This window comes from Thermobia domestica, chromosome 11 (assembly GCF_964235325.1).
Source record: "Thermobia domestica chromosome 11, izTheDome1.hap1.1, whole genome shotgun sequence".
In the NCBI taxonomy this organism is placed as follows: Eukaryota; Metazoa; Arthropoda; class Insecta; order Zygentoma; family Lepismatidae; genus Thermobia; species Thermobia domestica.
The window spans coordinates 16874450-16896682 of record NC_137464.1 but is presented as its reverse complement, the minus strand read 5'-3'; the positions used below and the strand labels follow the sequence as shown (position 1 = coordinate 16896682).

At 36.1% G+C, this 22233-nt stretch overlaps 1 protein-coding gene across 1 annotated transcript in view; it reads right to left on the bottom strand.

The window, feature by feature from the left end:
- Positions 1-22233, bottom strand: part of LOC145663920 (follicle-stimulating hormone receptor-like) — a 590817-nt gene that overhangs the window by 155246 nt on the left and 413338 nt on the right. Inside the window, exon 4 of the mRNA XM_081730117.1 lies at positions 5079-5153. Within this exon, the coding sequence (XP_081586243.1) occupies positions 5079-5153 (75 nt within the window). The remainder of the gene's footprint in view (positions 1-5078; positions 5154-22233) is intronic.

The following is a 22233-nucleotide window of genomic DNA, read 5'->3' as shown; positions in this document are numbered from 1 at the left end:
TATTAAATATAATTAAAGAGGGAAAAAACTAGTTGGGACATTATTTCAGAAATTGTATTCTAAGGGAAGTGACAGAAGATAAAGAGGAAGGAAAACAAAAGAGGGAGATAAGAGGAATATTAAAGATAAAATGAAAATGATGAAAACAAATAATATTGGAAACAATTAAATTGAGAAAAAGAAATTGGTTAGAACATTATCTAAGAAGAAATTATATTCTAAGGAAAGTGATAGAAGGTATTGTAGACGAAAAACGAAAGAAGAAGGTAAGAAAAAGAATGAGAATGTGAAAGGAATGGGAAAATATCGAGAAAACTCACGGATATGATGTCCATCACAAATTGACACGGTCTCGGATCAAATCAGGGACTCTTCGCACCAGAGATGATATCTCTACCACTAAGCCACCTTTATTGATATGAAATTGCAACAATGAAAACTATTATAAAATATGATAAATAGTCTTACGTTAGTTGTCAATCGTCGTATCATGCAGCACAATTTTCATCTAAATGGCCTTGCTGCTATTGCGCAAGTAGTTAGTATAAAGACGGTAGATGCTAGATGGTATTAATGTGCTACTACGTTTTTGCAGGTTACGAAATTTGTAACAATGACGAGGGCCAGAAACCATGAAAATTACCAGGAGAGGGCAATACAATAGAAGCTTACGTATATATATATACTCCAAGTACACAAAGGAGCAAAAGTTCATACCATTTCATTTTGACATATTAACCAAAAAAATTAAAGAAAAAATTACAATGGAATAAATTGAATTTGAAACAGACTTAAGTAAGAATAATAACGTAAAGATGGAAGATCATACGTTATAACCTCATGATTCTACCCAAGTTAGAGTTGCCAAATCTTACGTTTTCTCTGTAAATTTTACTTTTCTCTGGCACACTTAACTATTTGAAATCACACTGAGAAAATCCGTTATCCGCGGAATCCTCATGAGTTGACTTGATTTTGAGTTTAACGTCCCTTTCAAGAGCGACGCTATATGAGACCGGACGGAACATACTGTAAGTTATCCATATGCTACATATGCGCTGCCCTTTTTCTCGCTTAGATATTACATCATGCTGTTGCAGGATGTCTGACATCTAACAGGCTTCTGTATATTACACAGTTCTTTCTTTCTTATGGAAAGTGCGTTTATTCAGAACACTTATAGGGAAAGTGCGTATAAAATATACTTTTTTCAGTTATACGTTTGCCGTACGTTAAGTCCAAAAACTCAGGATAGCCTACGTTTTTACGTACTTCATATGTTTTTTTCTCAGTGCACATTGAATATAACGTATCGCTAAATAGTTTGCTTGTTTTTTCTTTTAAAAATCTGGTAAACCTGACGCAAGTCCATGGTGACAGGACAATTGGTTAGGTGATCTATAGAAGATGCGCAGAAATTTTAAAACATAAGCTTATTACGTAATAAGATTCAAAAAAGGTCAATACTACTTTCTTCAGGAAAAAATATTCCGCACAATGTCATTTATACGCAGAGTCCAGTGAGGAGCAAGGAGACACTCTTGAAATCCCACATAAAAAGCTAAAATCCAGAAAGGTAGAGAAAAGTAGGATGCCTCTCTTTAAAAGAACTTTTAATGGTTGGAAGCAATTAGGATTCGAAAGGCAAAAATATTTTATCCATGACAAAACTTTCAAGCTACAAAAATACTCTAGATTGCTATATCCTCAGATAACGATATGCTTTACTATACAATATTATTCAACAGTGACTCTTAGCTTATACTTGAAAAAGTTTGCCCACAAAGGATTTCTATTATTAGAATTTTCTTACAAACACGATTTAGAATTTGTTTCTCCTTTTGAGTTGAGTTGCCATTGTGCCATTTTATACTAATGGTGTTTTGAAAACAGGAGTGATTGACTTTGATGTAGGGACAGGAGTGACATTACAACAATAAGATTATATAGAATACATTTTTGCTTCCTCTAATATTCTCTCCCTCCATTTTTGAAGGTATTTTGTGTCCATTACATTATTTCTTACTGTCCTATCCTATCTATACCATTATCACCAATGCTCCTGATCTCTTTACTGTGCATAACGGAAGAAGCTATCTATTATATAGTTAAGAATTTAGTTTTAAATTAATTTGAGAATTAACAAAGAAAATTTTCGATACAGAATGTTTTGACCCCGTCAGATTTTATACCACGAATCAAATACTATTTTTCATTTTTTTTTCAAAAAGTGGATCATCGTTTCTTGTCAACGACTTTTGCCAAAGCACATCAACACACCTATGAGATGATTGCCAATTAATTAGGTTCAACATACGTGTAAATTTATGTAATGAGTGACATATTTTGAGCAGTAAAGTACAAAGACAAATTGAAAGTACAAAGATAAATCAAAAGTACAAAGTTAAATTGAAAGTACAAAGATATTTAAAAGTACAAAGTTAAATTGAAAGTACAAAGATATTTAAAAGTACAAAAACAAATTGAAAACACAAAGGAAAAATTGAAAGTACAAAGATAAATTGAAAGTACAAATATAATTAAAAGTACAAAGGCAAATTGAAAACACAAAGGAAAAATTGAAAGTACAAAGATAAATTGAAAGTACAAAGATAATTAAAAGTACAAAGGCAAATTGAAAACACAAAGGAAAAATTGAAAGTACAGAGATAAATTGAAAGTACAAAGATAATTAAAAGTACAAAGGCAAATTGAAAACACAAAGGAAAAATTGAAAGTACAAAGATAAATTGAAAGTACAAAGATAATAAAAAGTACAAAGGCAAATTGAAAACACAAAGGAAAAATTGAAAGTACAAAGATAAATTGAAAGTACAAAGATAACTTGAAAGTTCAAAGATAAATTGAAAGTACAAAGATAATTAAAAGTACAAAGACAAATTGAAAACACAAAGGAAAATTGAAAGTACAAAGATAAATTGAATTGGCTTAATTTCGATATGAAACGAAGTTTCTAGTTTTATTTGTCCAACGTTTATACCGTTTAGCCCAAAGAAGACGGATGATCAATAAATGTAATTAGGAAAGATTTGCTGGAATGAGAAAGAAGAAGAAGACGGGAGAACCGGAAAAATCTACAGACTCGATGCTATTCACCACAAACTCATTGGCCTGGGATCGAACACGAGACTCCTTGCACCAGAGATGACCACTGCATCGAGCTCTGATATATTTCTTTAAAAAAGCTGGAAGCAACTTACTCCATTTTACTGACGATTATTGAATTTATTTAATTATTTTCTTAATTTAGTGTTACAAGTTTGTTTTTATTACTTGCAGTGATAAACGTGGATATTGCTAATTTTATTTCGCTCTAAATTTATAACTAATTCAATAATTTAAAAAAAAAACGTGTTATTAACGAATTCTGAAATTATTTTGGCTGAAATAAACTTTATTCTTATATTAAACTGAAAAAATGCTAGACCCACTACTTCAACTTTCAATACTGGGTACTCATAGCTTATAAATCTAACGTAGGTCCAGAATGTAAAACAAATTCCACTGGTTTCAAGGATTAGGATTAGGAATTAGATTTCTGGGCTTTCGGCATCTATGGCCATGTTATCCCGTCACTAGGATTAGGATTAGGAATTAGATTTCTGGGCTTTCGGCATTTATGGCCATGTTAGCTCGTCACAAGGATTAGGATTATAAGTTAGGTTTTTGGGCTGTCAGCATCGATGGCAATGTTATCCCGTCACTAGAATTAGGATTATAAATTAGATTTCTGGGCTTTCAGCATCGATGGCCATGTTAGCCCGTCACACGGATTAGGATTATGAATTAGATTTCTGGGCTTTCAGCATCGATGGCCATGTTAGCCCGTCACAAGGATTAGGATTAGGAATTAGATTTTTGGGCTATCAGCATCGATGACAATGTTAACCCGTCACAAGGATTAGGATTAGGAATTAGATTTCTGGGCTTTTGGCATCTATGGCCATGTTAGCCCGTCACTAGGATTAGGAATTAGATTTCTGGGCTTTCGGCATCTATGGCCATGTTAGCCCGTCACTAGGATTAGGATTATGAATTAGATTTATGGGCTTTCGGCATTTATGGCCATGTTAGCCCGTCACTAGGATTAGGAATAGGAATTAGATTTCTGGGCTTTCAGCATCGATGGCCATGTTAGTCCTTCACTAGGATTAGGAATAGGAATTAGATTTCTGGGCTTTCAGCATCGATGGCCATGTTAGCCCGTCACAAGGATTAGGATTATAAGTTAGATTTTTGGGCTGTCAGCATCGATGGCAATGTTAGCCCGTCACTAAAATTAGGATTAGGAATTAGATTTCTGGGCTTTCAGCATCGATGGCCATGTTAGCCCGTCACACGGATTAGGATTAGGAATTAGATTTCTGGGCTTTCGGCATTTATGGCCATGTTAGCCCGTCACTAGGATTAGGAATAGGAATTAGATTTCTGGGCTTTCAGCATCGATGGCCATGTTAGCCCGTCAATAGGATTAGGAATAGGAATTAGATTTCTGAATTTTCAGCATCTATTGCCATGTTAGCCCGTCACTAGGATTAGGATTAGGAATTAGATTTATGGGCTCTCAGCATCGATGGCCATGTTAGCCCGTCACGCGTGAGGGATGACGTCCGTCGGCGATCACACTATCCAAGGAAAGGGAACGAATAAAGAATTGAAGAAGGAAGGAAGCGGCCTGTATATTAAGTAACATCCCGGCATTTTCCTGATGTGAATGAGAAAAACCCAGGAAAATCTCACTCAGGATGGCTGGTCTGCAAAAAGCTTTAACAATTTGTCCAGTGAGTATCCACACCGGAATCCAATATTTTCAAGTAAACATTACTGGAAATAAATATTAACCGGCTATTACAAGCAAGTTTTTATACAAATAAGAAATTTGACTGAAGTTTCGCCACTAGTGGCATACTAAATGAATCAACCAATTAATTTTCAATATTTCAGTCTTTTATTTTCAGTAAATAGTTTCATTTTTTATTTGTACATTTTGCATGAAGATCACTTAATAAAACATGAGAACACTGCATAAAAGTCAATGACAGTAAAATAGTACTTACATTGCTCGTAGAAGGGGTAGATTGGAAAAGCTTCCAACTTCAATTTCCCGTAAAAGCTGCATTTTCGTCAGAACTCTGAAAAAGGAATTACAAAAAAATATTTTATTATCTCGATTACAACAACAATAAAAAGTCTTCTTCTAAGAGAAGAAAAACCTTTAGTTTGACGTCCCATAATTATGCTCTGTAGACTACAGGAGACACTGCGAGCGATATTTAAATAGTTGGTACAATGAGGACGTGTAAAGAAAAAGGAGAACCCAAGAAAACAGACGAAAACGATGTTGCTCATCATAAAATCACGTACTATGAGATAGAATTAGGCATCTTCTACATCATTGGGGTACCGCGCTCCCTTCTTCATCTCGATTTTATATAAGAGTGGGTCGCGGTGGCTTAGTGGTAGAGTGTTCACCTCTGGTGCGTAAGAACCCTGATTCGATCCCAGTTCGCGCCAAGTGAGCTTTGAGGTGGACAAATACTATGTGCGTGGATTTTCTCGGAGTTTTCCTGTCTCCTCCCACTTTCTTCATTCATTCATTCCTCATCACCGTCTACTTGAGCCAACACGACATGACTGTGGGACGTAAAACTGAAAGGTGTTGATTATAAGAGTACGAAATTTGTAATACACTGTATATTCTGAAAAGAGCATTGTACTCTTTAAATTCAAACCACTGATAGAAAATTCAATCTTGTTTAGGAGACATGAACTTTGCTAGCTTCCCCATTCATTGGTAAGGCCCATGGTAGAAATAAGATGTCTTATTTCTACCATGGTAAGGCCCAAAGTGTGCCGTAAATGGATTGTCACGAAGTAAGTCTTCTTATTCCAATGTAAAGATGTGTTTATTAAACAAAATCAGACGGACACATAGTTTGGAAATGTACCGTTGTATCGTTCCACACTGTGATATCACGGTACCACATTTCAAAACTACGGGAGCTGAACACTGAAACTGGATGTACTAGACCTATGATATAATTTCCAGTTGTAATGCAGGAATAGGTGAAAAATGAAACTTATTCTTGCGACGCTGAAGTCTTATCAAAAAGCCATTTCTTGTTATCTTTTATCGCCTTTGCTGCGTGAAGATTAATATTAAAATAGTAAGTGGTAATACATTTCTACAACTTCCGGTTAAAGTCGAAGATGGGACATATACTTCGGATGCTTAATTGGTAGCAAAAAAACTGCTTCTCGTTATCTCTGACCGTTCTTACTCTATGGAAATCCATAATGAAACCGGAAGTAGTAGAGAATTTATACCACTTCCGGATTTACTAGACAGATGAGGATGAAGTTAGTATATTTTCTTGAGAAGCTCAAATCGATTAAGAAAACATTTGTCGGTACCTATATCGTATTTGTTCTAGGGTGATCAACGTTGAAACTGGAAATTGTTAAGTTTTATCACTTCCGGTTTGAGTAGAGAGTTATCGGAGGAAATTGAACCTGTTTAAGAGGAATATCAATTGATTCCAACATACGGGTTCTCGCTATTTCTCTTTAACAGTTTTTGCTGTTCGGCGATCAACGTTCAACCTGGAAATAGATAGTTTCTACCACTTCCAGTTTGACTAGAGGCTGAACAGAGTAGATGGAACCTGTTGTTGGAACGTTGAATCGATTCGAAACACAGTTTCTCGCTATCTTTTATCGGTTTTGCTCTATGGAGATTAATGTTGAAAATGGAAGTATTAGTGAGATTCTATCACTTCCTATTTTAACAAAGAGATGCGGCTGAAGATAGTATTTTTTTTAGATGCTAAATCGATTCCGAAAATAGAAAGATTGTCGTTATGTGTTCCTGTTTTTGCTCTATAACTATGAATGTTGAAGGCGGAAGTAGTTAATTTCTACCACTTTCGGTTTGAATAGAGGGAGAAAGTGTTCTTGGGACGCTGAAACGATTCCAGAAAACAGTTTCTCGATGTCTCTTACCGTGTTTGTTCTCGTACCTATTGATAGATGGACATAACAGTTCTATTAGACTTCCGGTTTTATGCATAGCATAGTTTGGAAATCTAAAAAGCTATTACATTTCTTCATCAAGGAATGATTTACTCACTTAAAGATGATTTGATGTGATTCTATATTTCGTATCTTATTAGAAGAAGTTAAACACACACACTGATTAAAAAGTATTCACATAATTTGTATATAGATATAATATTTTTTTCATTGTTGAATTAAAAATTGGTCTCAGATCGCAATTACAAATTTTTTAGTTCAGACAGTTGTGATTCATAAACTAGATAATGAATTCAGAATTCAGCAATTATTGATGTCATCAAATGTAACATACATTACAAGTTATGTCTTTTTATTCCTAATTTTTTTTAAAAGTAAATATTCTACGCTCAAGCAACTCTGATACTCTGCCGATTTATAACAGATTCAAAACTTAATCGAACTGGCAATCGAATAACATGACTAGACAGTTTCACGTGACTATGTGTTGCAAACGACAGCTATTCCTAATGTTGTAGCGTAAATAACAAACAAACTAACTAATTAAACCTTAACCTATGGCAGTGGTTCTCAACCTTGTTTGACTTGTTACATTATACCTTAGTATAAGTATCATGATCCGTGATTTTTGAACTACTTGCATATTTTTGTTTATCTCCAAAAGAAAATTGAAAATTATTTTAAATCATTACCATATTTTAGGATTCACTTTAAAAGTGTAATATTTCGTCAAAATAGTAATATAGTAATATAGTAAGTTTCCACAAAATTTCATATAACATAATATTTTATAATAATTGCATATTTTGTTCCTAGTATTAAGTTACTTGGGTCAAAAGGTGCGCACTTTGTAGTTTCTTATACGTTTTGCGCAATTATCTTCGCAAAGAAACTTTTCAAATTTAATTTTGTAATTTCTTCAATATTTCATTCTGAAATTCGGCCATGATGTCTTCTTGGCACATCCCTTTGCTTAGGCAGAAATTATTTCTCATTGAAGCGTAAAGAAATCTCAGTTTAGTTTGAGATTCATTTCAGATCTTATCATTGGTTCAGCTCCTTTCGATGTGTAGAGATTTACTATCCATTTCGTAAAGATAGGCCCCTGACTTCGCGGTGCTGCCGTGACGTCCAGTCAAAACTTATATTGCATTGTCGTACCTCGTTGGAATTGCTGGAATGTTGTCTTTTTAATATTTAAGACATAAAAATTTTCTTTGTACTATGTAGTGAGAAAAAAATAAAAATTAATGAAAAAGTGCGTATTTTTTCGTACTTTTTTGGTAGATCAATGTTTATAGAGCTATATCTCAGAAAAGAGATCACGTGAAATAATTTCCTGTGTACAATATGTAGATGCATCCATTAACTGTAAGTTGTGAAAAGTTCAATTTTCATCACTTGATATTTTTTGTGTAATTAAAACAAATGTGCGAAGCTCTGATCTCCTTTACCATGGTAGGTAGAGAAACGTACAAAATACTGTTCGAAAATTTGGAAGTCTAGTGTTCCAAATATTTGGAACTATTAACAAAAAAGGGTTTAGTTGGTAGAGTATTTATTTTTTAAAAAAATATGTTTACTTCAACATGTTCTCTGCGTTAAGCGGTGAGGCATGTTGCAACCCAATCTTTAAATTCGCCGCGCTTATATGAAGAAACAGCATACAGTAAATGGAAGTGCGGCAACGCTGTCGTGCAGTGTTGTCGCGTTCAGGAAGCTTGTAGCGCGAAGCCTACTTCATAAGAATGTAATAGGAAAAAGTATTTATTATAACCTTTCACAACATCATAAAAACATTAATGCATGTACACTCATGTCTAAAATTATTGTCGCATGTCTATAAATATGTTATTGTAGGAATATAATTTGATAACGAATTCGCCTGGTATTTCTTATAATGTTAGTATGTGCATAATCGGCAAAGACATGTAAGCTATGTGGAAAATTTCATGTCAAAAGAGCAGTAAATAAGAACAATAAAACGAAACTAAAATTTTCTTATCCATTTAGCAACATTTTGTTTTACTCATGCTAATTTTCGTATTCTTTTCCTATGAAATTTACCACAAATATACATTTCCCGACTCCACATATAGTATCAGTATTAAAAGTACCCTGCAAAATCATTATCAAATTATATTCTTACAAGAAGACAGTTATAGATATGCGACAATAATTTTGGACATGAGTGTACACATCTCAATGTAATCGAAATAAAACGTTGAAGTAACACATCCAAAAACTCATCTCTTAATCTATTTACTTCATTCACTTTCGTCATGACTTTGTTGACTCATCGCTGCTCCTGCTATCTTCCCTAATATTTATAAACAATTGCTCCATTTCTACCTCAAGATCTATCAGTATACACACTCTCCAGCTTACGAACATGTTAAAGGTTAAAAAGAAATGTGCCTTGGCAATCACGTGTTCACCCAAGTTCTGCGATCAATTCCCTTGCCGAATGTACAGTAACACAGAATGGGTCCTTTGTTTTCTTTCAACGAAAGAAAACAATGCAATGAGTAGGTGACGAGGGCTGTATTTGCGTCTAATCACGTCGCACTGATTAAGTCTTTAATACTTCCCTTCGGTTCGTAGGCGTCAAAAACTTACACACGCATTCATATCATATGGGTTCATTGCAATGAGACGGACGAACGGGCATTTATATTTTCGTGAGTATATCTTGTCCTTTTTGATTAAAAAAAAAAAAGTGGATATTTCTTCACGAGCGGCGGTATTACAAAAAGAAGAGGCAAAATGTTTAGCGATAATGAAATTGCAGAACTGATGAATGACTCTGACTCAGACGGTTATGAGTTAGTAATTAATAGTAAGGACATTGATTATTCTGTGCTCAGTGGCGTATCCGGGAGTGAACAAGATAGTAACTCTGTTTCAAGTAAACCTGAGGCTGCACCGAAAAAAAAAAAAAAAAAAACGCGTCATTCCTATTCAAAGGCAGATTCTAATGTAGCTTGGAGCTCTTAGATCTGAAAACAGATTTTCTGTGAAGTGTAAACTCAATATTACATATCAATTAAGGTTGTATCATATAATAAACTTTGTGCGTGTTTTTGTTTCTGTGCAAGTGTATTTTGTACTGCGTGCAATAAGTGAAGAACTGACAAAAAGCAACAAATTTTCGAGGACCATCACATGCAAATCCAAACAAGATAAGAGTTCGCTTTTCTAATTTTGAACACTTGGTACATTTACTGTATATCCTGTTAATTTCTAAGAAATTGGTTTAAAATTTGTGGAGACATTACATTTTTAAAATATCTCTAAAAAGTGACGGACAGTGCGTAACAAGTTTAAATACCCGTCCGGCTGAGAGTGTATACGCGTCAGGAAAATGTGGCAACGTAGCACTCCGTATAAACTGCGATAGCGAAGGGCGCAAAGCAGAGAAAATCATAATGTCATATTTGTGATTGTTTATCTTTTAAAACTAGTCAAAACAGTTTGGTTGAAAAAGCTACTTTAAGATCTTTCTAAAAGTTTTTTCAGATTGTTAATACACCGCCGCAATTCAGAGATAATGATGTCTCACTTTTTGCTGAATAACAAGAAAATTACTACGTGTTGAGTAATGAAATTTTCAGAACTTGCAGGTAATATATGCATCTACATATCTTGCACAGGAAATTATTTCATGTTAACTCCTTTTCGAGATATAGTCCTACAAACATTGATTTACCAAAAAAATACGAAAAAATACGCACTTTTTCATTAATTTCTATTTTTTTCTCATTATACAGTACAAAGAAAATTTGTATGTCTTAAGTATTGAAAAGACAACATTCCAACAATTCCAACGAGGTACGACAATGCAGTATAAGTTTTGACTGGACGTCACAGCAGCACCTCGAAGTCAGGGGCCTATCTTTATGAAATGGATAGTAGGTGTTATCCTTTTGTTGCATCACTAAAGAACCAATTAGCTCTCTTCTCCTTGGTATTCTTTGTCTTTTTCCTAAAAACCGTTTTCGAGATCAGATATCAGACTCAGTTCCTTGTCCAAAAATTGTGCAGAAAGTGAGTATAAGTACTTCAGAGTTTACTGAATTTAATGTGAACTTGTTAGTGGTCGTCTAAATCAAAATAGGTAATTGGGTTTGTGATTAAACGCTCAATGGACGGTGGAGCCGAGTGCCAGAGCAACGAATTCCTTGGGGAAGTCGATTAGTAGTCATCCGCCATGTTCGTTGTGTAACCTAGGAGGGAGTTTGGTAAACTTAATTTTTTAAAGCACTACTAAGATTTTTATTACGAAAATCGGTGCAAATAGATAATCAAGTAAGTAATCATATTTATTATGGTTCATAGTGATACATGGAAAATTAGGTTGTTGTGCTCTACCTCTCCGCATGGAAACTAAATTTGTGGTTTAGTGTGTTCTTAACCTCGAAATTTTGGTTTAGTGATCGTGTCTGAAATTATCATGCTATTTTACAACGTAAATTTAGTTTCCGTAGAAACTGCGATCACATCAGTCTACCATGCAGTGATGCCAATTTAGCCTATTTTTGGCTAAATCTAGCCTATTTGGAAAGGCATTTAGCCATAGAAAAGTACGAAATGCTTATAGCCTTAAATATAGCTTATAATATAAAACTCTTTTGGTACTTTGTTTTTTTATATTAGCCGTTAAATTAATTTTAAAATACGTTTATTCTTTGGAAATCAAATGTAGCTGTTTTAAAAAATAAGCCTATTTGTCATTATATATACTCGTATTAATTGATTTCTCTTGACTGAAGGTGTTTTATTACGCAAGAAATCATTGTGGGTTCTTCTCTCTCCACCCACTACAGATACTTAACAATACTTATTGACTGAGAAAGAATTTTAATGTCGCTCATGTAACGGCTCCGTTTGCTACTTTTCAATTATTTCAGTTTTCGCATTTCGTTACAAGAATGAGAGTTTTTTAAATACAAATTTAGTAACTGTTTTGTTCTTCAAGCGACGGAGATAGTTTTTGTTTATTAAAGGAAACAAATAAGATATCTGATTAGCTTGAAAACATTCAATGCAATCATGACGATTCGTGTGGGTGTACGAAGAAATTAGAAGCGTTGTAACGATTATGACCTGCCGAAAGAAGCACTACTGACAATTGGGACAATGGCAATTTACACAACCAATCCACAATCCAACGATGGTGAAGCCAGTTCCAGTGCCTCGGCTAGCTGCGACGTCATCGGTGATGCCTTATTTCAATTGAACTGATAATATGGCTGTTGACTTTCACAAATCAGATGAGTTGTTGATGGATTTTATTGTAATTTAAAGTTATGTATGTTACTTGTTAGTCTTCAGCGAATAAAATTCAACATTTCAAATTGTACTATAATTCACTTCTAATCTTACACACAAAAAACTGTTTAAAACTACAATATGGGTTATAGGTTAGCAGTTCAAAAATCTATTAAGTAATAGTGGATGAGTAGTCCTACGCCTTGCGTTTCGCATAAAATTACCAAGCTCCACCAGAGACTTATACGAGCGAACGCCTTTTCGGCACATACTCTATCATCTTGAAGATCTCCGGCTCAGGTACGTTGCGAAGCGATTCCAGAACCACCATTCACTACTCTTTGATTCAATGCACCACGAAGCCACTCTTCGTAAGCCCTCTGTTACTCTCCGACATTCTCCACTCTCCCTGCTCTTTACTTTGTATCATCATGTTCTTCCGCCAAATAGTCCCGATTTACTACTTTTAGAAGACTTTCTCGTTCCTACTCCACCCCCATACATCACTCCATCATATGTTGCACTGTGACCTTCCAATACTAATAGGGCTCCCCCTCGTCTTCATTGCGTCCAGAGTAGCCCCTGGACAGAAGATAACCTACATTCGTCTCTCTAATCCTGTTTATGTTGTGTTGTGTTGTCAAGTGCACCTCATGGATTCATCCTGCATCACTGCTTTGCTATCACTAATGTCACAATGAATTCCTAACCTTTCCTGATGCTTATGGTTAACGGCCATAATGACCTGTAATTAAATGCACTTAATAATTATAAAGTTTATATAGAACCTCCTTGCCCCTCGAAAATACCCCCAAATCAAAAGTGAATCAAAAGTGAATAGTGACTTCACATCCCAAATAAAGGGCGTAACCCTTTGGGTGGGTGCTAGCCACGGCTAGCAAAAAAAAAAAATCTAGCCATTTTTTGCATAAAAAAGCTTATTTCTGAAGGTCATCTAGCCTATTTTCTTCAGAGGTTGTTGACAACACTGCTATCATGTGAACGACGGATCCTACGCAAATGAGTCGGAAAGGGGTTTCAAACATAAAGACTTGCGCGTCTTGTGAGCGGAAGCCTATTCCCAATATTATTTAATAATATTTCGACCATGTAATTCAGTAGAAAAATACTTCGGCAGAAACGACAGTTTATTCTGATGTAACAATGATACTGCTCCTAACAAATATAAAAATATAAAACATATTTTGGCTTGTCAGCAGAAAAGCCGAATAAAATGTTTAAGATTCCCAATTACGTATCACTATTTACTTTGAAATCTTGGTGCAGGTAAACTTTGTGTGTGTACCTATCTTCTGGCAACAGAATTTCTTTTCGATAGCTCGTGGACGTTATTCAATCCTGTTAAAAGAGAGAATAGAAATAAAATATTTAATACCGTAATTACAAATTTCGTCTGGAAGTACTTTTTAATATATATATATATATATATATATATATATATATATATATATATATATATATATATATATATATATATATATATATATATATATATATATATAAATTTTAGTTCTGTCTGATCCATAATGTTGACATTATTTACGTCTTTGTACCTCAGGTGTGATGTGAGGCTATGAATGTTATATGGGTGGTAATACAAATTTTCTCTTGACGTAGGTTAAGTTAGTTTAGATTAGATTAGGTTAGAGTAGGTTAGGCTAGGTGTAGGTTAAGTTTTACTATGTGTATTCAAGTACTTTTCTTGTGTCGAACTATGTCTATGGTAAATAAAATAAAATGACATAGCAAAGTGAGAGATGCTCCGTTCATAGAGTGCAGGTAGATGAAAAATGTGCGGAAATCCTGCCGCCGAAGTCACTGTATAAAGACACAAAAGTGAAATAAAAAGAAACAGTAAGCGTGAAAAGTTCTAGCCCACCTACCAGCTGTTAAGTAGTTGTTTAACGAAAATTGATTATAAATATGTCTGTTCAATGTCAGTTTGTTATTAGTAATAATGATTTTCAAATGTCAACATTTTTTTTCGGAAATGTTTTGATTCAGTCAAAGCTTTGGTTGCATTAGAAGAATGGAAACACTAAATACATGTTGCTAGATTTTCTGTTAGAAATGAAATCAAATATCATAACTTGTAGACACGTCAATATGAAAGTTTATTTTATTTACTTTAAATCAATATTGTTCAGTATACAGTTGTAGTCTTTGTATAAACTCATAAAATGTTTTCTTCAATAAAATGTAGAAGTCGAAATCTGACAATTTTTCTTTTAAGTAGAATTGGGAATTTAAAGTGTGTATTGAGCTATACGAAAATATACAGTAAACCTTAGTTATATAGTCGAAGTGCAAAATATATGATCAATATCAGAGGTATTTTAACGTTTAGTGGGAAGTAAGATCACACCAGTTTCAAGTATGAAAAGGTTCTCTTGGTGCAACTGAATACTGTGAAGGATTTAATTTTTTAATTTCCAGCTTGGGTTTTCGTTTCTTTTATTTTATTTTTTTGTTGCGCTAAAATTTGGTTAGTTGTGATTTTTTTGGGGTAGGGCCATTACACAACTTCAGTTTTCAATGGTCATCATTGCCAACTCAACTGGTAGGTTGCATCCTGTGTCGGTGGTTTGTGGTTTGCAACCTTTCTCACGACGGATTGCAGATGACTGACTACAGACCTGGATGTCGGGTTGCGAGTTGAGGTGGAAGATGCTTTTTGGACTGAATTTGAGTTATTTGAACTGAATTTGAATATTATTTTGCGTGAGGTACCGTTATCACGAGTCACTTAGTAGCTTTCCGTTTGCAGCCATTTAGAAACGCGAAAATAAATGCACGGTTTCTAAATGGCTTGAAATCGAAAGCACATAAGTGAGTCGTGATAACGGTTTCTCATGTAAAATAATATTGTCTAGGGCGCTCTTGTTCCACATTTCAATTATCTTTTATCTATTTGAAGATATCACATAATTACTGTAAAATTAGCGGTATTTTAATTTCGCCGGGATGAAGACTCTTAAGGAGGGTAAAATATTACTCAATGAGATCAAGGACACACTCTAGTGGAAAAATCTCGGTTGTAAAGGTAAATGTTATCAAACAGCTGGAGGGATTAACGGCTTTTCTTCGTGCCCTGTCTGCTTCGACCACGGGCTACAGGTTTTCTTTTATCTTTTTTCTTCTCTCTCTTTCTTTCTGGCTCCAATTGGTATGGGACAGCCTCACTTATTGGCTTCCGAGCAGCATACGTTGGCAGCGGATATTGCATGTTGATTGGTGTTCGCTAAAATAACAAACAAAACTCCTTCCAAACAGCAGCTTACACGAAATTAAATGGGAAGAAGTGCTACCGCAATTTTATGGAAAAAAAAAACCTTGTACGAAATACCTGAAAAATAAAGTTTAATCTGATCTTCTTTCTCCCAAAGTTTCACAGTATAATTTGAGATTTTCACTTTTTTATTTATATAAAACTCTTTTACATCCCATATACCCTTTCTTTTTCTCTTATTTACTTTTTCTAATTAAGTAAATATTAACACAACATTAAAAAAGTGGGTCAGTGCCTTTTTCCAACAGCAGGATACTACAGTTAAAGGTAACCAAGAAAGTTCTATCGCTTTTTCATCCACCACCTTCGAACATCGATATGTCACCTAAGACGTACCTGGAAGATCAAAAATAGTCCCCATCAGCATCGACGACCTTCTGTCAACGTTCTGGAAGGCCATGCATTCCATCGCGGTAGAACTTGGTGGGCCGTGAAGCGAAGAAGGTATCAAGTGCATTTTGCATCTCTACTAGGGATTTGAACTGGCGTTCTCTAATATGATTATCCCAGGAATGGAACAGGTAATAATCGGACGGTGCAATGTCCGGGGCGTAAAGCGGATGCAATAGTGTTTTCCATCCAAGGCGTAGAATGGTATCCCTGGTCAACTTTCCCGTGGGGCTTAGCGTTGTTCTGTAATAGGAGGACCCTTTTGCAATTCAGAAGTGCTGGCTCCAGAGTTTTGAGTTTTTCTTGAACACGGCTCAATTGCTGACAGTACACAGTTGTATTGATGCTCTGATTAGCAGGTAGCAGTTCTTAATGCACAATGCCGGGAGCAGTCCATCAAACACACAGGAGGGCCTTCTTTTGGTGCACTGTTGTTTTGGAAACGCTGGCCAATGATGACGGCGCCGCGGAGCTTCGTACAGGCCCACTTCTCATCACATGTCTACGGCCTGTCCAGAAATGGCTCCTTCCTCAGACGAAATAGCAAAGAAACACAGGTGCCTGTTCGCGCTCTTTCTTGCCCGTAATCAAATCATGTGGGACCCATCGACCCAACTTGTATTCAACTCACGATGTGAGAGTCAATGGAACACAGAACGGCCACAAAAAGCGACAGAACTTTCTTGGTTACCTTTACAAAATGAAGCGTACTAGTCATATGAAGTAAGAGATTTATTATTTCACAGTAAAATCTCGTTAATCCGGACTAATTGGATTGGATTTGAGATTACCATCCCATTTAGCAGCGAGGCTATACAAGATGTCGACCTATACCTTAACGTAGAATAAAAAACACATGAGCTTTCGTCAGGAATCAAACAATAATCTCCCACGTCAAAGGCATTTACGCTATCTACATGGCCACTAGGAAGTTCTAATCAAGGAATAAGTTGACCGTAGTAACGAAAGATCGAATTAACTGAAATAACCTATAAGAACAGTAAAAAGTATATTAAAACTCTACAGCAACAAAACATGTTTATACCGTAGTATGGTGCATTTAAAGTTCATAGGTTACTACTACATCATACTGTAAAATATAAAGCATAGAATGCAGTACGTATATACGATATACCCTATATTATGATGAGTGCCATAATAATGTAATAGAAAAGCGTATTCGGTCCACCACAGTAAAATGAAATGCCGGTGGAGTTGGAAGATGTTTATTAATGTTAATCTGTTGAGAGTATCAATGATATCCACAAAAATAGACAAATATGATATACAGCATTCTTGCCCGTTACGGAACTATATGACAAATGCGATTACTGACTTTTAGCCAGATACAGGGTGCGGCACGTAAAACCGGCCCGTCGTAATATTCTGGTATATTGTGTTTTTGGCAACACTTAAATAATCTACCTTCCTACCAAGAGATGGCGTGTCGATGGCATGTTACGTGACCTGCAGCAGTCACGTGCAGCCGCAGCCAGTGAAACTTGTCGAAACCAGTTGAGAAAAAGACCTCGTTGTGTTAAGCCGGGTGAGTGTCAGTGTGTGATAATGCCGTATTCGATACCCGAGCGTGTTGCCATTGTTGAAGGGTTCATTCTCACTGGATCTTTTGTGAAAACAAAGAATTTGTTTCGGGAGAAATTTCCAGGACGTTCTGTGCCAGCAAAAAGCACCATTCAGGAATTGATTGAAAAATGGCGGCGTACAGGATCGGTTCAAAATGCTCCCAGGAACAGACGACCATCTGTCTGCACACCTGAATTAAAGATGCAGGTGGAGGAGATAATGACAAGAAGTCCTCGAAAGTCAACCAGGAGATTGAGTCAACAGGTTCATGCGAGTGAGAGAAGTTGCAGACGTGTTTTAAGGGGACTGAAGTTAAAACCGTACCGGATAGGTGTTGTGCAAGAACTGAAGGAGCCTGACCTGCAGAAGGGGGTGCATTTCTGTTCATGGCTGTTGAGCAATGTTGCCAGTGGTTTCTTGGATCCACTAATGCTCATCATGAGTGACGAGGCGTGGTTCCACCTGTCTGGGTACGTAAATTCCCAAAACAACCGGTATTGGTCGACAGAAAATCCACACGCAATCCACCAGGTACTAGAGACCTGCACGGGCCGAATTTTTCGGCCCGAGCCCAATCCAGCCCGAACGTACCGAACGAAGTTTTGGAGATTTTCGGCCCGAGCCCGGCCCGGCCCGGGCCCGGTAAATTTTAAAAGTTTTTGGCCCGACCCCTGCCCGATAAATTTTTAAATCATTAGCTCGAGCCCGAATCTTTCACAAAATTTAGTACTAAATTTGACCTAACCTCAGAAACATTTTCTAAACTTTGGTTCACAACCTGACGCTTGCCTCCCGAATGGTACTATTGCCTCCTAGAACTTTGCCTGTCATCGAGAGAACAAAAACTCCATTCCCTGCAACAAAAATCTAACTTAATTGATTTTTAGCATAAAGTGAAGATGACAATATTGTTTAGCGACAGGCAAAACATTCCCACCCCTTTTTTTTTTATATTTTGAGTTCAGTGAAGGTCAAGGTCAGAGCTCAATTTACCGCATAATGCCTGCAATCCTCTATAGTGAAAGGGAGCCACTAAGCAACACAAACTGTAAATAGCTATTGCATTCTTCGTAACATTTTTCACGGATACACTTCTTCAACGTTTGGCTTTATTCCAATTATCGTTTAACGAAAGTCAATAATTATTAAAGAATTGCAATTGATCGGCCCCAGCCCGGCCCGACCTGAAGAGAAATCAGTGTCGGCCAGCCCAAGCCCGGCCCGGTCCAAAGAAATAACAGTGTCGGCCCGCCCAAGCCCGGCCCGGCCCAAAGAAATAACAGAGTCGGCCCGCCCAAGCACGGCCCGCAGGCCGGGCCGGGCTTCGGGCCTCGGGCTGGGCCCGGCCCGTGCAGGTCTCTACCAGGTACCCTTGCATGATGAGAAGATTGGTGTTTGGGGTGCCATTTCCGCCACACGCGTTATTGGGCCCATATTCTTTGAGACGACAGTGAACAGTGACGTGTATATGGGAATCCTGGAGGAGTTTTATATACACTTGACCGAAGAGGAGCGTCAGTTATGTTACTTTCAGCAGGACGGTGCAACGTGCCACACATCAGCTGCATCATTGTCTCTTGTGCATGAGATGTTTACACCAGAGAGGACAATCAGCAAAGGCTTGTGGCCTCCTCGGTCACCAGACTTGTCCACGTGTGACTTTTACTTATGGGGACTGTTAAAGGGAAGAGTATACAAAACAAATCCACACACAATTGAAGAACTCAAGACCAGGATCCAGGATGTCACCAATAGCATTACAACACAAGAACTGACAAGGGTATATATGAATCTCCTCAATCGTGCTTACATGTGTGTTGAAGTGGGCGGAGGACACTTTCAGCACCTGCTGTGAAGGTGAGTAGTCATATTCAATACATTACATTTCATTTTATGTGTTCACTTTACGGGCCGGTTTTACGTGCCGCACCCTGTATTATAATAGTGAAACGTATTAATTTTTACAATGACTCTATACAGCACTAAGCATTATTGCTGCCGTTAGAGGAGTTGACTAGTACAGTCTGTCTTGATTTTAACTAATTATTATTAAATTCTTCATGATTTTTAAATTCTAAAATTTCGTAACATACCTCAGAGGACTGCGTGACACACCAGTGTGTTGCGACACATACGTTGATAACCACTGGCCTATGGAACCCTAAGGTTCATATTCGCGAAACCTGTCTAGGTTTTATTTTTATCTAATTGGATCCCTTTCTACTTTACATTTTTATTTCAGCGAGACTCATCTTACTATTGACATCTCATCTGCTACTAGGTCTTCCTAACGGTTTTTTTTTTCCGTTTGGCTTTCCCGTTGAAAATTTGAAAGTGGTCCTACTTTTTCCAATTATGGCTACATGACCTGTCCACCTGAGCCTCCTAGACTTGATGACCGTAACAATGGTAAACGGTATAAATTATGCACTTCAATCTTCGTTATGAAGTTTTTTCCGTTCTCCATTTCTGTCCCTCTTAGGTCCGAATATTCGCCTCTGGATTTTATTTTCAAACACTTTCAGTCTCCGTTCTTCCCTCAAAGTAAGCGACCATATTTAGCAACCATACAGCACAATGGGCATACATACATATTTACATAATTTAAGTTTCAAATTCTTTGAGAGAATTCACAAAGACAGGATATTGTGAGGTAAATAATAACACAAATTTCCCACTTTCAGAAGACATTTAATTTCTTGGTGAATATGGTTTTGGTCTATTAATATTGATCCTAGATATTTGAAAGTATCCACTTTATCAAAAGTATTATTTGATATTTTAACGCTTCCATAATTTGCCATATTACAATCCCAAAGAACTTCCATGTATTTAGTTTTCTCTGCATTTACTTCTGTACTCACGTCCATGCACGTGTTAATAAAACTTCTGCATCTTTTTCCTATTGTTCTTACATCATTCCCTATCAGATTTACTATGTTGTAGCATGGGCAACAATATTTATGTTATAATTTAATTAATTAATGGTACATAAACAAAATACATGATATACATAAACAAAAGAATACAGTAATTCACGTATGACAAATGTTCATTATCATTGTCCACAGAGTAGAAGAATACAAACATCATTTGCTTCGGTAATTCATGTGTGAACTTGCATGATGACTGGTATTTTCAAGGACAGTATTATGAATAAATGCGTTTGTTTATCGTTTGTGTCATGTAAACATTTTCCGGACATGATTACCCATTGACATTTAAAGACGATATCCCTATCAACTGAACCTACGAACCGTACAATTCATTCACGCTTTGTTGCGTCGTTAAAGGGTAATTCAGAATATATATGCAGTTGATATTATCAAAACAACAGTGAATCATAGTTTAAAACATTAGTTTCGAGTCAACTGGAGTTCTGATGTTAATCCGTGTGTTTTGTTAGCTTTGTAGTAAGGCTAGAGCTTCTATGCTAGCGTATGAATAAGGCGACTATTCGTCCCGATTTGACCGGGACAGTCTCGTTTTAGGGGCGTGTCCCGGCCGTCCCGTCAGTAGATTGGAAAAAAGTAGTATTTGTCGCGTTTTATGTAAGTGAAAGAAGTGAATAACACTCATTACTTTTACTTACTGTAAAGGTATTAGTAATTAATAATAACAAAGAGGCAAGAATTGAACTGAAATTCCCTACGTTAAACATTTGATCTATAGTTCGAAGTACTATTGCTCGAAAGGCAGCAGAGGTTTCAGCAGTTGCTTGTTTGTTGAACAAATTTCAACATGTCTTTCCTTTTTTCATAAGTATCGAATTACTAGACCCCGCGATGAAAAAAAAAAAAGATAGAGAGGAGGGGGAGTCTGATATCAGGGCGTTTGATAAGGCCAAAGGTAAGCCTAAAAGTTCAGAGTTGCTAATGGGGCGTTTACACTTAGTCGATTTGCGTTCGATTCAATTGAATTGACGTCACTTTGAACTTAATCGACCGTGTAAACGGGACTTCAACTTAATCGCTTGTTGATCGAAGGCGACTAATCGACTGGCAACTGAATTGAAAGACGTTCTATTTTCTGTGGTTGAAATAATTGAACACATCCATCGATCTGATTCGGCCTAGTTGCTTCGATTTAGTGGCAAATGCAGCGAGTCGATTTAGTCGTGCGATTAAATCGACCAAGTGTAAACGCCCCATAAGTCAGCACCAGTAGCAATCCTAGCTACATTCTTTGCACTTCTATCCATTTTATAGCTAATTTTGATATTTATTCTTACTTCTCCAAATATATAGTCCTTACAAGTAAAGTGTATGTAGGTAGACGAAATTTAAACGCGAAATTTCTTACGAGCATGTCCTACTATATTGTAAGTTAAATGCTAAATGCTGTTTATATTTTATTGCTTATATATATATATATATATATATATATATATATATATATATATATATATATATATATATATATATATATATATATATATATACAATCTGTTCCGTTTTCAGCTGAAAATTTTATACTCACCTTAAACTCAAAATATCAAGAAATTATGATCAGACTTTTGTTTTTTGTATTTTTCGAGCTTTGTTCCGTATGTATACCCACAGCAGTGCAGTAAGATCTGTAAATGATATAATTTACAGTTGAACTAATCGTTTAAAGCAGTGGTG